The 16,041-nt window shown below is 57.4% G+C and overlaps 2 protein-coding genes across 3 annotated transcripts in view; both read left to right on the top strand.

Annotated features, from left to right (window-relative positions):
- Positions 1–5,963, top strand: part of PITPNB (phosphatidylinositol transfer protein, beta) — a 112,100-nt gene extending 106,137 nt beyond the window's left edge. Inside the window, exon 11 of the mRNA XM_011934829.1 lies at positions 5,770–5,963. Coding sequence (XP_011790219.1) covers positions 5,770–5,844 — 75 coding nt within the window. The 3' untranslated portion in view covers positions 5,845–5,963. The remainder of the gene's footprint in view (positions 1–5,769) is intronic.
- Positions 5,964–11,695: 5,732 nt separating this feature from the next.
- The window catches only part of MN1 (meningioma (disrupted in balanced translocation) 1), a 57,403-nt gene continuing 53,057 nt past the window's right edge, over positions 11,696–16,041 (top strand). For both annotated transcript variants that reach the window (XR_001000955.1, XM_011934834.1), the window contains exon 1: positions 11,696–15,479. Coding sequence is in view for 1 of the 2 variants with exons in the window: in XM_011934834.1 (XP_011790224.1) it covers positions 11,696–15,479 (3,784 nt within the window). In the remaining variant the exon portion in view is untranslated. The remainder of the gene's footprint in view (positions 15,480–16,041) is intronic.

Raw genomic sequence — 16,041 nt, forward strand, 5'->3', positions numbered from 1 at the left:
TTTTTTTTTGAGACAGGGTCTTTCTCTGTTACCCAGGCTGGAGTTCAGTGGTATGATCATAGCTACTGCAGCCTCAACTCCCTGGGCTTGAGACATCCTCCTACCTCAGCCTCCTGAGTAGCTGAGACCACAGGCATGTGCTACCATGTCTGGCTATATTTTTAAATTCTTTTGTAGAGACAGGGTCTTCCTATGTTTCCCAGGCTGGTCTCAAACCTCTGGGCTTAAATGATCCTCCTGCCTCAGCCTCCCAAAATACTGGGATTACAGGCATGAGCCAACTGTGCCTGTCCAGAATTTCATTTCTTTTTATGGCTGATGAGTATTCCACTGTTTGTATATACCGCACTCCCTAAATGGCTTTTTAATCTATAAATTGGTCACAATCTGCAGTTTGAAAAGCACCAAGTAGGGCCTTGCAGGATGAATAAGAGTTCATAAGACTGTACTGCAAGGGGCCCTTCACTCCTTCATTCGGAAAATGAATGAAATGCAAACAGAAGTGGCCAAAACCAGGAAGAACCCCTGCTGGCTGGGTGCTCCTGATGGAGTAGTGTGGACTGAGATTCATTAAGGATACCAGGAGATAACACTGCTGGATGTTGTGCTACCCAGACCTTGGGGGTAGGAGAGCATTCCAGTGCCGGGATTATCTGGTAGGAGTGTCTGGGGGAGGCTAGGGGCATTTCCCTGAGGATGTGGTGGCTGAGCTAAGGTACGGCTGTGCCTTCACTGAGCAAAAAGCCCTCCAGCCATGGGCACAACGCCTGCCAGGCCCTGTGATGGGAGAAGGTGAGATGGGCACAGTAGGGGCTAATGCAGCTCTGGTGGAGGGACTGGGGCAGGCGTGGCAAGGTCACCTGGGCTGGGCATGCAGGGCCTTGCACACTGCAGTGAGGAATTTGATTGTTATTCTCAAAGGACAGATCACTGAATGTTCTAAGGATATGAGCGAAGGGGCTGTCTGTGACCTGACTTTATCAGGTTTAGAGCCCAGCTGCTGCCCAGGTCGGGAGAGTGGTGGCCAGGGCCAGAAAGGCAGGGATAAAATGGGGAGAGATTTCAACAGGACCTGGGAGTGGGCTGAATCAGCGTGGGCACTTTGTGCATGTGTGTGTGTGCATGTGGACACGTGTGTGTGTGCATGTATGTGTGTGTGCACACCCAGCAAGCGTTCAAGTGGGGGGAGCGTCTCTAGGCCTCCCTCTCTCCACCTGAGCCAAGAAGGTGCAGCGGACACGCCGATGACCAGGGTGCCTCCATGCCTGGTGGCACACCCCCCCTCCAGGCCTGACCTCTGGAGCATCACTGGGTCTCTGTGCCTCCTGCTCCTGCTCTCTCCAAGCTCCCTGTGATTTAAGAGGCATTTTCCTTTTGGGTGATATAGATTCCAAAACGCCGCATCCATCTCCTGGGCTTGGTGAGGCTGGCCTGTCTGAGTTATAGCAGATTGCTTTCTGCGCAGGGAAAGGGGGCGGAGGGCACCCGTTTGCTCTTAACGCTCTCTGGGCTCGGAACATTTGAGCAAACATTCCTGGCTGCTTTGGAAGTTTGGAAACCCAGATGAGCTCATCGGAGCCAGAGGTGGGGGCAGCTGGCGCCTGCAGCCTGCCTGGAGCTCACCAGGTGGCCGGGTGGCAAATGTCGGAGGCTGGCGGCTAAGCCTCAGATGGGGTGGAGGTGGCCAAGAGAGGGTGGGGCCTGCACAGCTGGGGCCTGGCCCAGAGAACCCAGGGGTGAGTCCTCTCTCTACTCAGCACTCCCCATCCTTGCTGGCAGTGCATTGGCATGACAAGGCCTCCGGACCGGACCGGAGCCAGGAGTCTCAGGACCAGGCAGCCAGGGTCTGAGGGGAGACCAAAGAGAGCAGGCACCTCATCAATTCAGGGCTGCCCCGCAGGGAGCCACCCGCCCTGCAGGGGCCTGGCTCCATGTAGTAGCTGCCGTTTATTGAGTGTTAACTACGTGCTAAGTGTTCTGTGCTTGTTCACCCCCCTGACAACTCCAGAGAAGATTATCCTCCTCATTTGAAAAATGGGGAAACTGAGGCTCAAGGAGGTCAAGGTACTACATGCAGTCAAGCCTGAGGCTGACCCTGTTCACCTCCAGACCACAGTGCCTTCCTTCTATGCACACAACAACAATTAAAGGAAGAGCTGGTAACACTGTCACCGGGCGAACGGTGATGATTTGTGAACGTTTCCAAGAATCTGATCAAATAAGCACGTTACTCACTCCCTCTGGGCTCTGTTTCCTCGTTGGGTGGGAAGGGCCATTCAAAGCCCATCAGCCCCATTGTCGTCCACTTTACAATCCCTTCCACAGCGTGACTGATGGTGGGGGTGGGCGGTGGGGTGTCCAAGGGTTCCCTGGGGGCTCCGTTTGTTTCCTTCCTGAACCCTTTGGGCAATAAGTGCAGGCTCTTCTTTTGGAGAAACTCTCTCCAAGCCCCTTCTCAAAGTGGTGTGCCACCTCTAGGTTCCCGTCCATGAAATGGGCACACATCTATCCCTGCAATACAACTGGTGCGATAATTAGAACAGTCTATGGAAAGGAGCCCACCTTATGGTAAGTGCTCAGAGATGGGAGGCTGCTTTCCTCCTCACCTGGATCTCTGGAAGATGTCAGCAAGGCACCCCCCCATTTCTTACACTGGGGCACACTTCCAGGGAGCCCTAGAGAGGAGGCACCTCTACTCGCCTCCCAGGGATGGCGTGTGACTGCCTTGCTTAACCTACACCATTTCATTCTGTCCTCACATATGTCCTTTGCTGTAGGTACTGCTGGAAACTGATTTTACCGATGAGGAAACTGAGGCACAGAAGGTAATGACCCGCTCAAGGCCACAAATCTCAGATCTGTATGATGCTCTAAGCCACCCCAGCACACCCCTCTGTAAGGAAAGTGAAGAGAAATGGGGCACCATAGAGCAAACAGGGATGCACCTGCCACATGCCAGCTGCTGTCGCTGCTGACACATGGAGGAGTTGGCTTCAGACTCCAGCTGTACCCAGGGCTCCTTCCTGGAAGATAAGCTCAGCCTGGGTCTTGGCATTGAAGCTGGTTCCTTCCAGCGCTTGCTCCTCACCTCAGTGGAGACAGGGCGTGCAGCCATGGGTGTCCGAGAGGGTGGGGGGCAGGGGACGCGGGTGACAATTGACAGTGTGATTTGAAAGGCATCGGCTAATGACTGGTCCATCCAAAGTTTTCCCATCATAGATGCTTGTTTGGTTCTGTTTATGAGGCTGGCTTTCCAGCGAGGTTCTCGGTGGTAATGAGCCCACATTGCTGATGGCTGCAGGGAGGGAAAACGAAGAGGTGGGGAGGGAGGGGCTTGTGAGCATGCTAAATAGGTTTGTTGAATAATTATAAACCTTGCTGAACTTTTGCATTTTCTGACTAATTGTGTGGTATGTGATGCTTTGTGCTTGATGGCTGTTTTTTTTTTCCTGCTTTTTTTTGCTGAATAGGGACTTTTTCAAGGGGAGGCTAACTGGGCCCTGGAGTCACTGAGGCCTCAGTTCCAGCCTGTGGGGCTGGTTTGAGTTATTTTGGGAGCAGGGCCTGGGTTCAGCATACTTCGCTTAGAGAATGGAAAATACAAGCTCATAGCTGGATGCTGTCTGGGGAAGAGAAACCCACGTAGATGGAGACATTGGCAGGATGGCTCTAGGACCCTACGGATCCGAGTATGAAACCAGGCCCTGCCATGCAGCCGCGGTGTGGCTTTGAACAGGTCATTCTTGTACCAATCAGAGCCTCCATTCCAGAGGATAATGGAGATGCTTACTTCCTAGGGTTGCTTTCTGGATTCAGTGAGGTCTAAGAGAGTTTCTGTGTTCAGAAAAGGGGAGGTTCATAGCACTGTTGCAATTCACGCTTTCAAGCAAGGGTCTGATTCTCCACGTCACAAGCTAAGCGTGTTGCTGTGTGGTTGAGATACTGTCTCTGGCTCTGAGCTAGACTTATGAAAATGGAGCATTTCCTGGGAAGGTTGGGTTGTCCAGGAGATCTGAAGGCCAGAGGCAAGCTATGGAGCCTCAGCCCCACATGTCTGGTACCTGGGAAATTGAAATGCCCTATGGTGGCCACAGCTCTTCTCCTGTGCAGGTAGCTCTGCCAGGCCAAGTGCGCTGGCAATACTTCTTGTTCCAGGTATCTTTTAAGGGGAAATTCAGTGGCTCCCCATACTGAAACCCTGTGATCAGACCCCAAAGACCTCAGGGGAGCAACGAAGTAAAGCAATAGAGAAAGCAGGGACCCCTCTTTAGGGCTGGGACTCTCCAGGGGCTTAGACCCAGCGCCAAGCAGAAGAACTGTGGGCAAGGCGTCCTCTTTCCACGTGGTAGCCCTGGGTTTGAGAGAGGGAGAATCTTTGTGACTGATATGTGGGTTAATGGTGAAGTTGTGCCAGGCCTGGTTTGAGTCCTGGCTCTGACTCTTACTTGCCATGTGACCTAGGGCAAGTTCCTTCACCTCTCTGTGCCTCAGTTTTCACCTTTATAAAATGGGGAAAAGAATAGAACCTACCTTACAGGGTAGCTATGTAATATACTAACACTATAAAATATATTGTACTTATATAATTTATATAAGTTATGTAGTGGGGACTGGGTGCTTTCTCACACTTTTGCCTCCCTCACACGCTTAGAGACAGGTCAGTGGGTGGCCACACTGGGCTTTGAGCCTAGGAGATTTGGCTGTCATTCAGAAATGCCCCTAAACCTACCCCAACTGAGAAATGGGCAGGAGGTCCTGCTCTGTAGAGAGCAGCTTCTATAATCACTGAACCAAGAGGGGACTCTTTTCTGTGCACAGGCCTGAGATGGGAGAGCCAGCAGGCAAGGTCCTGCTCTGTGCCAGCTGCTTGGGTACAAACCTGAGACCTCCCCTCTCCCAAGCCCTGTTTCCAAGGAAACCAGGTAAAGATGGCTCCTGGGGCCACACTGAAGGCAGAGAAAAGGGAGAACCTCAAGTCTCCAGGAATCTTTTAAAACTCACCTTGGACAATGTCTCTTGATCTTGCTTTAAACCTTTCCATAGCTCCCCAGAACAATGTCCAAACTTTCCTACCTGGCCTTGAGGTCCTCCTGATCCTGCCCCTTCCTTATCCTGCTCTAAACTCACTTCTGCTTGAACCTTCCGGCACCCCACCTAACATGATTACTCCTCTTGGAAAGTCCTATGACCCTATTTGATTGTCAAACTCCTATTCTACCTTCAAAACCCAACATTGGGAATCCTTCTCTATTTTCTCTCCTTCCCGGCAGTTATTTTATCCCTTAGAAGTATGTAATGTAGTCCTTTCACATCGAATACTAGGTTTCCTTTGATTTGGCTTGAAGACTGGGACTGTGTCTTCTACACTTTTTCTTGAGTTCCTAGACCAGGCCCTGGCGTATTATAAGCGTTTGGTATATAAGTAATGAACAGATGGAGGAGAGACCCCAAAAGACAGACATTGTATGTAGCAAGACGGACGAGGTGCTGTTGCTTAGCAAACAGCAGACTGGCGCTCCGTGAGGGTCTCACGTCTTCTGACTCCAGTCATCTGCCCTCTCCTCTGTCCTGGCCATAGTTGGGCCTTCCTGGGATTGTGGTTCTGTTCTGCATCTCCCTGCATCCAAACACAGAAGAAATAATAATGGTCATAAGAGGGGCCGCCATTTAATGAAGGTCTGTCCTGTGCTGTACTCCGTTCCACTCTGAAAGCGTTGTCTCCAGTCCCTATGCTCTATATCAACTGGCTGTGATGTCTCTTTCCAACAGGGGAAACTGAGGTTCAGAGAAAAAAGTATTTTGCTTAAGGTCACGCAGCTCATAAGTGGTGAAGACAAGATTTGAATCTGGGTCTGTAATGCCCAAGTCCTTGCCCTTTCCGCCACTGGCCCACTGGAGGGGCCCGTTCTGTCAACCCCAGGCGTCTGGTGAAGTAGCTTCCCCTCCAGTCCTTTAGGAACACTGCCTGCAAGAAGGACTTGAGCTTCTGTGATCCCCATGAGTTTCCAAGCTCAAAGGATATGGCGGTTAGAGGAAGAAGGCTAAGGCTATTGCTCTGTGTGTGTGTTTGTACTAGTTTCTCATGTTTGTGTGGGTGAGGGAGACACTGAGAGTAACATGAATCATAATTTTGATCATATTTGGTAATAATCACAGTGGTAATAAAGGTTGCTAACACTTCTTGGCACTTACCATGTCCCCTGCACTGTGCTAAGTGTTTTATCTGAACTATCACATTCAGGTAGGGCAGGCAGTGGTTAAGAGCCAGGCTTCAGCGTCAGGGAGATTCGAATCTCAGCTCTGCCACTGCTCAACTTTGGGAAAGTCCCTTGACTGGTGTGAGCCTCTATCTCCTCATCTGTAGAACGGGTTCTGAGTCCCCACCTCATGGGGTTGCTGTAAGGATGACCATGGGTATAACGCACAAAGCACCAAGCCTGACGCGGAAGGAGCCTTCCACGTCCTGAAACCAGTGGGCAGACTCGTCCACTATGGGGAGGGGTGTGTGTGTGTGTGTGTGTGTGTGCTGACATCCCCACGCTATGGAGGTGTATGCATGTGTGTGTGTGTGTGCTGACATCCACATGCTATGGAGGGGTGTGTGTGTGTGAGTGCATGGATGCTGACATCCACACACTATGGAGGTGTATATGTGTGTGTGTGTGTTTGTGCTGACATCTACACACTATGGAGGTGTGTGTGTGTGAGTACATGGATGCTGACATCCCCACACTATGGAGGGGTGTGTGTGTGTGTATGTGTGCTGACATCCACACACTATGGAGGGGTGTGTGTGTGTGTGTGTGTGTTACATGTATACCAATATTGCTTTATGTGTGTGTGCAAGTGTGAGTATTTGCTGACATAGCCACACACTATGGAGGTAAATGTGTACAGGTGTGTGTGCTGGTGTTGGGGGCCTATGGTGCAGGCACAAGGCTATGTGTCTCCTGGGTGAAGGGTATTTGGTGTGGGTTGCTTTGTGTTTCTAGAGAGTGAGAGTTCGCTGGTGGGGCTGCAGGCTGGGGGTCCTGGACTAGTTGAGCTGTGCCAGGCTCTCCACATCAGTGGCCAGTATTCTGGGCAGCTCCCTGGGGGCCATCCCAGACAGTTTCCCACTTGTCGCCAGCTTAAAACATCCCTGTCCAGCTCCGGGGCCCCATCCAGCTGTGTCTCCTCCTTCCCTTGCCCAGGGAGCCTCCTCTGGTCATTGCCAGCATACTCAGCGACCCCGGAGGGGGACCTGGAGAGGGAGGAGGATGGAGAAAGCCTGGTGGGTGGAGGGCCCTGAGGCTCCTGCTGCTCCCCGCTCTGCGCCTGCGGGGGCTTTGAATTCGTCTGAGCGCTAGGGGGCAATGTGTCTGTTCCAAAGAAACACTGCGGGACCTTGCGGGCGAAAGCACACACAGGCACACGCAGGGGAGCCCACACTGTGGAGGCGCACACGCCAGCGCATACATGGGCACAGATGGGCACAGGCTGTGAGGCACATGCCCTCACACTCACAAAAAAAAAACCAGTTACACTAGAGCAGAGATACAGGCATATAAGGGGTGAGGCAGCTGCACACACACAGGTACAAACACAGTGGCTCACACACACAGAAAAGGGGGGTTGGAGGACAGACACTGCACATGCACCAAGACACCCACAGATCCATGCACGCACGCCCACACAGGCATGGACAGAAACACACGCAGATGCCCTGCCACCTGCACACAAGCCAAGGCACAACATGCAGATGTGCACCACACACCCTCACAACATTTGCTGTGTTAAAGAAAGGTGGCCCAGACACACATCCTGAACAGAAACTCCACCAGGCCCAAACACTCCCTTCTTTCAGCCACTCACACACCTTGTAGAGCTAACTCTTGGAAACAGCCCCAGAAAAATACTCCCACACCCCCCACTCTCTGGAGCACACGGAATTATTCCACAGGAAACCTGCCCAGGTGTGCTGGAGACCCCCCGCCCAGCCCTGTGTGAAGTCATGCCTCAGCTCTGCACACGCCCCCATCCAGGTCTCCCCAGACGACAGGCCTGTGAGCCATTCTTCCCACCCTCCTGGCCCACCCCCAGGCTCCAGACAGGTCCCCACTTTTCCCTATTTCCTCCAGACACAAAATCACAGGCGGCTCATAGGTGCCTCAGGAGATACCCATAGTTGAGAGCAGACTGAGTATGTGACCCAGTGTCTTGGACTATGCTCAGGCCTTTGCCCATGTGGGGGCCTCTTCCTCACAACCAGATTTTCCTATTGCCTCCCCCTTTTTGTCCAGGAGGTTCAAGATCCCTGCTGCTCTGTCTGGGGAGCCCCAGAGCCCCAGGGTCCTAAGCCCTGGGGGGAGGGTGTCACTGGAGGCCTACCCAAGTCTTTATTTCTTTATGCCTAAATCAGCAAAGCCTCAGTCTTTTCTCTGCCTCTCACTTCCCTGTCACTTTGCTAAGTAATAATTTCCATGTCCAATTCCATTTCTTTTCTAGTTCTGAAACCTCTAAGCTATCAGCAAGAGGATAGTTCACATGAAAACTAATTACACAAAATCAATATTTAATCACAGACCAACAACCTGATCCTGCAGAAAAATCCTTTAAAAACTCCACCGCCCTGTACAAATACTTCTTCCCCTGCTTATTTATGGACCCCATTTTTGATGGGGGTAATTTTCATTTTTAATTTCAAAAAAGAAAAAAATATATATGTCTGTAAACTTCTGCAACAGGAAGGCCTGGGAAGGTCTTGGATCTGAGCTTGCTCTGGCTGAGTTTTAAAGTTGTTGGTTTTTCTTGTTTGTATATTTTTAATTAAAATTTTTTTGGGTGGGGGGCAATTTCTTGGGAATTCCGCCACTAGCCCAAAGTTGAGCCCATTTCCCCCCACCCCCCGCACGTCGGTTCTGGGGCGGTTCTAGCATACGTCGCACTGCCTTCCTAGCCGCAACTCCGGGGAACAATGAATCTGCGCGTACGACATGGTAACTTTTTAACTCCTGCCCGCGACGATGGAGTGCTTAATCTAAGGTTTTTAAATAAAAAGGGCTCAGGGGTTGGTTTTATTATAACGTTTATTTCATTTCAGATTTCATGCGCAATTTAGCAAACGCTAGACAGACTCGGGCGATAAACACTTTCTTTTGTGGGGGGAAAAGGCATTTTTATACACCATGCTTAATTTTATTTAGATTTAATAGCGATATCAGGGGCACTTCAAAGAAAGTTCTTTTTTCGCCCTTCTCCTAAGAATGCGAATCTGCTAGCAAAATCGCCTCGTGCTATTTTATGGCAAGGAAAATTAAAGGCCTTCTCCCCCCTCCTTCCCCCCCCACACTTTAGGGAGGAACACACACACGCATGCACACACACACGCACGCACGCGCGCGCACTCGCACACAGGCGCACAGAATAAACACCTCCTCTATCCTCCATCACCTCTAACTTCCAACTTCTAATTGCAAGATAGATTTCAGCCTCGGTGGGGATCGGGAAGATCTAAACATTTTAACTAAGATTATTAGGATAAATATTTCATAAAGAGCAGGGCAGATATTAAATTACTCCTATTGATTTTAGTATCACAATCCAATTCCATTCCTCAGCCTCTTCAGTTTAATTGATCTCTTAAGGAGGCCAACTTCCCACCCGCAGAGGGCCTGGGCCTTGGACCGGGTGGCCCAGGGCAAGGTGCGGGCCGGCGGGTGCGCCCTCTTCGTGCGTGTCTTCTCCGGGTTCCCAGCCGCCTCGCAAGTCGCTCCGGTTACTGGGCTCAACCGATATGCTCCCCCATAAAGTGGCTGAGTGACTGTGACTCCTTGGAGCCCACGCCGGCGAGTGAGAACCGGGAACCCCAGGCAGTGGGGAAGGGGAACAATTGTGAGCGTCCTAGTGACGGAGGAGTGAGCAAGCGCCTAGGTCTCTCGAGGATAACCCTAACTTCGAGGTTCCCCATCTGCTTTACCCTCCAAGAAAATCCCAGGGCCGGCTAACTTGGGCGCCGCTAGCGGAGAACGGAGTGTTCACCCCGGAGCCGAAGCGCAGTCGACACTTGGCGACTTTCCGTGGCGAGTCCAGGGTCTTTGCCTGGCGACCTCATTGTCTGAGCGCCCCGTACCGCTCACCGCCCCCCTCCCCGCCCCCTGCCCACCCGGTGGGTCTCGCTCCAGTTGGGGGTGGGGAGTTGGGAACAGTGTGAATGGGAAGGGGGTGAACAAAGCCAAGCTCCCGCCATTCTCCTCCGCCTGCACCCTCTCCAGCCCGATGCGCCCGGAGGCCAGGGCGCGCCCCCAGCGCACTGACGCCGGACCCCGAAGCAAGGCGGGCGCGGGAGACCCCAGAGCTGGGGAAGTGCGGGTTTGTGGCGGGGGCCTCGGCAGCCAGGACCCCGGACCACCTTAAGAGCGAGCCCCGCCCCGGGCCCGGAGCTTGGGCGGCGCTGATTGGTGCAAATGTAATGGCTGAAATTGATTGCTGAAATGCAAAACTTGTTGCTGCTTCTCCCGGCGCTGGGCGAGAGGCAGACACAGAGAGGGGAGCCGAGACCCTAGGAACGCCCCACGCAGAGCCCCCCCGCTAGTCGGGAGAGGGGTGCGCAGACCCCCCAGAGCTGCCCCCGCGCCCCCCTCCCCCCATTCTAGGCTCTGAGAGCGCAGCGGGAACGCCTGAGCTTGCTCGCCCGGCGTGGCCCCCCGACCCGCGTACGCCCCCCTCCCTCAGGTCCGAGAGGGACTCGCGAAGCACCTCAGCGCGGAGGCAGGGAACCGGAGCCTTGGAGAGACCCGACCCCTCGTCTCGCTGCCCTCCCGCGCCTGCAACGGTGCGCTGGGACTCCAGCGAACTCAGACACCCAACGGCGGAGGACAGAAGCGGCAGGCGGCGGACGTGGCCGCGAAGCTGCGCGCTGGGCGCAGCGCACCCGCTGCCGAGCAGAGGAGCCGCGCCTTTCCTCCGACCCTCCGCTCCAACCCCAGGCGCCTGCCGCCTCCCAGCCCCTCTGCGTCCTTGGCTCGGGGGCCGGCACCCGCGATGCCGAGCGGAGCCTCTAGTCCTCTGACCCGCTGAAGAAGCAGCAGCGGCTCGCCGGAGCCTACGGGGATTGTGCGAGCGGATCGTGCTCGGTGGAGGCTCGGGCTGCGGGGCGCGGGGACTCCGGGGGGCGGGGGGAGGGACCGCTCTGTCGGTGCCCGGCGCTAGCTGCGGCTTTGAAGGGTCTCCCTCCCTTGCCCTTAGCAGCTCTGCCACGGACTCCTGGAGGCTGCAGGCGGCGTCCTGGGGGCTCCCCAACAGACCCAATCGGACTTGAGAAGGTGATCGTTCTGCTCTCCCAACCCCCTTCCCTTCCTATTCCCCCCACTTAACTTTTTGTCTCCGTTCATCCGCGGCTTCGTCCCCTCCCCGCAGACCCACCCGCGGTTGTGACAACCGCCAGGGGCATGGGCCCCCCAGCACGGCTCCTAGAGACCCCGCGGCCTCGCAAGATGTGAGAGGCCCTCCCCGGGCAGAATCGGAGCTTCGGGAGAGGAGCTGATACCCGCCCCCCGTCCCTCACATCAGGCGGGGTGGAGGTGCGCGCTGAGCCCCCGCGGTGCTGAGCGTCCTGGAGCGCCCAATCCTGGGCTGGAACGAGTAGCTGGCCGGAGGCGCGCCGCGGAGAGCAGGCTGTCATGCCCTATTGATCTCCCTCTGCCCCCCGCCAAGTATGTTTGGGCTGGACCAATTCGAGCCCCAGATCAACAGCAGGAACGCTGGCCAGGGCGAGAGGAACTTTAACGAGACCGGACTGAGCATGAACACTCACTTTAAGGCCCCGGCTTTCCACACTGGGGGGCCCCCTGGCCCTGTGGATCCTGCCATGAGCGCGCTGGGCGAGCCCCCGATCTTGGGCATGAACATGGAGCCCTACGGCTTCCACACGCGCGGCCACTCGGAGTTGCACGCAGGGGGGCTGCAGGCGCAGTCTGTGCACGGCTTCTTTGGCGGCCAGCAGCCTCACCACGGCCACCCGGGAAGTCACCATCCCCACCAGCATCACCCCCACTTTGGGGGTAACTTCGGTGGCCCGGACCCGGGGGCCTCATGCTTGCACGGGGGTCGCCTACTCGGCTACGGCGGCGCAGCCGGAGGCCTGGGCAGCCAGCCGCCCTTCGCCGAGGGTTATGAGCACATGGCGGAGAGCCAGGGGCCTGAGAGCTTCGGCCCGCAGCGACCGGGGAACCTCCCGGACTTCCACAGTTCGGGTGCCTCCGGCCACGCCGTGCCGGCCCCATGCCTGCCGCTGGACCAGAGCCCTAACCGAGCCTCCTCCTTCCACGGCCTGCCCTCTTCCAGCGGCTCCGATTCCCACAGTCTAGAGCCCCGGAGGGTGACGAACCAAGGAGCCGTCGACTCGCTGGAATACAATTACCCGGGCGAGGGGCCCTCGGGACATTTTGACATGTTTTCGCCCTCTGACTCCGAAGGGCAGCTGCCTCATTATGCAGCGGGTCGCCAGGTTCCCGGGGGCGCTTTCCCGGGCGCCTCGGCCATGCCCAGGGCTGCGGGCATGGTGGGCTTGTCCAAAATGCACGCCCAGCCACCGCAGCAGCAGCAGCCGCAGCAGCAGCAGCAGCAGCAACCCCAGCAGCAGCAGCAGCAGCAGCAGCATGGTGTGTTCTTTGAGAGGTTCGGTGGGGCCAGAAAGATGCCTGTGGGTCTGGAGCCCTCAGTGGGCTCCAGGCACCCGTTAATGCAGCCTCCCCAGCAGGCCCCGCCACCCCCTCAGCAGCAGCCCCCGCAGCAACCGCCACAGCAGCAGCCACCGCCGCCACCCGGGCTTCTAGTCCGACAAAATTCGTGCCCGCCTGCGCTCCCTCGGCCCCAGCAGGGCGAGGCGGGCACGCCCAGCGGCGGCCTGCAGGACGGAGGCCCCATGCTGCCCAGCCAGCACGCGCAATTCGAGTATCCCATCCACCGGCTGGAGAACCGGAGCATGCACCCTTATTCCGAGCCTGTTTTCAGCATGCAGCATCCTCCTCCGCAGCAGGCGCCCAACCAGCGGCTGCAGCATTTCGACGCGCCCCCCTACATGAACGTGGCCAAGAGGCCGCGCTTCGACTTCCCGGGCAGCGCGGGAGTTGACCGCTGCGCTTCGTGGAACGGTAGCATGCACAACGGCGCTCTGGATAACCACCTCTCCCCCTCCGCCTACCCAGGCCTACCCGGCGAGTTCACACCGCCTGTGCCCGACAGCTTCCCTTCGGGGCCGCCCCTGCAGCATCCGGCCCCGGACCACCAGTCCCTGCAGCAGCAGCAGCAGCAACAGCAGCAACAGCAGCAGCAGCAGCAACAGCAACAGCAACAGCAGCAGCAGCAGCAGCGCCAAAACGCGGCCCTCATGATTAAGCAGATGGCGTCGCGGAATCAGCAGCAGCGGCTGCGCCAGCCCAGCCTGGCTCAGCTAGGCCACCCCGGGGACGTGAGCCAGGGCGGCCTGGTGCATGGAGGCCCGGTGGGCGGCTTGGCTCAGCCGAACTTTGAGCGTGAAGGCGGCAGCACGGGCGCCGGGCGTCTGGGCACCTTCGAGCAGCAGGCGCCGCACTTGGCGCAAGAGAGCGCGTGGTTCTCAGGTCCGCACCCGCCGCCCGGAGACCTGCTGCCCCGTAGGATGGGCGGCTCGGGCCTGCCCGCTGACTGTGGCCCGCACGACCCCAGCCTGGCGCCCCCTCCTCCCCCCGGTGGCTCGGGGGTGCTGTTCCGGGGCCCTCTGCAGGACCCGATGAGGATGCCCGGAGAGGGCCACGTGCCCGCGCTGCCCTCACCGGGCCTGCAGTTCGGGGGCAGTCTGGGCGGCCTGGGTCAGCTGCAGTCGCCCGGGGCGGGCGTGGGGCTCCCCGGCGCTGCTTCCGAGCGCCGGCCCCCGCCGCCGGACTTCGCTACGTCTGCACTCGGGGGCCAGCCGGGCTTTCCGTTTGGTGCAGCGAGCCGGCAGGCCACGCCGCACAGCGGTCCAGGCGTGAACTCACCCCCCAGCGCGGGAGGGGGCGGTGGCAGCTCCGGTGGCGGCGGTGGCGGGGGTGCCTACCCGCCTCAGCCTGATTTCCAGCCCAGCCAGCGCACCTCGGCCAGTAAACTGGGCGCGCTTTCGCTGGGCTCCTTCAACAAGCCCAGCTCCAAGGACAACCTGTTCGGCCAGAGCTGCCTGGCTGCGCTCTCCACCGCTTGCCAGAACATGATCGCCAGCCTCGGGGCCCCCAACCTCAACGTGACCTTCAACAAGAAGAACCCGCCCGAGGGCAAGAGGAAACTGAGCCAGAACGAGACCGATGGCGCAGCAGTGGCCGGCAACCCGGGCTCGGATTACTTCCCAGGAGGGACTGCTCCTGGGGCCCCAGGAACCGGAGGCCCATCTGGGACCAGTAGCAGCGGCTCCAAAGCCTCGGGGCCACCCAACCCTCCAGCCCAGGGGGACGGCACCAGCCTCTCCCCCAACTACACCCTGGAATCCACGTCGGGGAATGACGGCAAGCCGGTCCCCGGGGGCGGCGGCCGGGGACGGGGTCGCAGAAAAAGGGACAGTGGTCACGTGAGCCCTGGCACCTTCTTTGACAAGTACTCGGCGGCTCCGGACAGCGGGGGCGCACCTGGGGTGAGCCCAGGGCAGCAGCAAGCGTCAGGTGCAGCCGTCGGGGGAAGCTCCGCAGGCGAGACGCGCGGGGCACCGACGCCCCACGAAAAGGCGCTCACGTCGCCATCCTGGGGGAAGGGGGCTGAGTTGCTCCTGGGGGATCAACCAGATCTCATTGGGTCCCTGGACGGTGGGGCCAAATCGGACAGTAGTTCGCCACACGTGGGTGAGTTCGCCTCGGACGAGGTGAGCACGAGCTACGCCAATGAGGACGAGGTGTCGTCCAGTTCTGACAACCCCCAGGCACTAGTTAAAGCGAGCAGGAGTCCCCTGGTGACCGGCTCGCCCAAACTCCCTCCCCGTGTAGGCGCCGGGGAACACGGACCGAAGGCGCCCCCGCCCGCCCTCGGCCTGGGCATCATGTCTAACTCTACCTCGACCCCTGACAGCTACGGCGGCGGTGGGGGCCCGGGCCATCCGGGCACGCCGGGCCTGGAGCAGGTCCGCACCCCCACGAGCAGCAGCGGCGCCCCGCCACCCGACGAGATCCACCCCCTGGAGATCCTTCAGGCGCAGATTCAGCTACAGAGGCAGCAGTTCAGCATCTCCGAGGACCAGCCTCTGGGGCTGAAGGGTGGCAAGAAGGGTGAGTGCGCCGTCGGGGCCTCAGGGGCGCAGAATGGCGACAGCGAGCTGGGCAGCTGCTGCTCCGAGGCAGTCAAGAGCGCCATGAGCACCATCGACCTGGACTCGCTGATGGCAGAGCACAGCGCTGCCTGGTACATGCCCGCTGACAAGGCCCTGGTGGACAGCGCGGACGACGACAAGACGTTGGCGCCCTGGGAGAAGGCCAAACCCCAGAACCCCAACAGCAAAGAAGGTATATGCGCACCCATTTTCCTCTCACTTCCCGGGTGACCCACCCCATCCCCAGGGCAGGCCTTAGCCTTCGTGCCTTGGGGTCCTTTGAGGTTTGGAGGGCACAGACCCTCCTAATCCCCAACTAGGAGCTGGTTATCCCACCTTTGCCTACACCAAGGGCTGTGAGGACAGACCACACCCCCACTGCCCCCAAGCCCCCCCCATGCTACCAGGTAGATTCTAGTGCCACAGGGTGGTAAAAACTTAGATGGCAGCCCTTTGGGAATCTTGTAGAGTACACCGCGCAACCTCCCCCACACCCCCAGTTTTAGCTGAGTTGCCCCTTCCCTTTCACACTAAGACCCTTCCCCACCCTCAACATTTAGGCAGGTTCCACTTTTTAGCAGCTGTGTGCTGCCTTCCCTGGCAGGACACCTGGGAAGTTGTGTTAACGCCTCCCACCTTTTCCTAGTTAGTCAGCCTCTAGCTCTAGTTCTTTTAGGTGCCAGCATCTTTAGAAAAAAAGTTACCAGCCCTGGTGTCAGCAGCATCACTCAGAGGCAACGCCTAATTTGACATTT

The sequence above is a fragment of the Colobus angolensis genome, unplaced genomic scaffold (genome assembly GCF_000951035.1).
Source record: "Colobus angolensis palliatus isolate OR3802 unplaced genomic scaffold, Cang.pa_1.0 Scaffold139, whole genome shotgun sequence".
In the NCBI taxonomy this organism is placed as follows: domain Eukaryota; kingdom Metazoa; phylum Chordata; class Mammalia; order Primates; family Cercopithecidae; genus Colobus; species Colobus angolensis.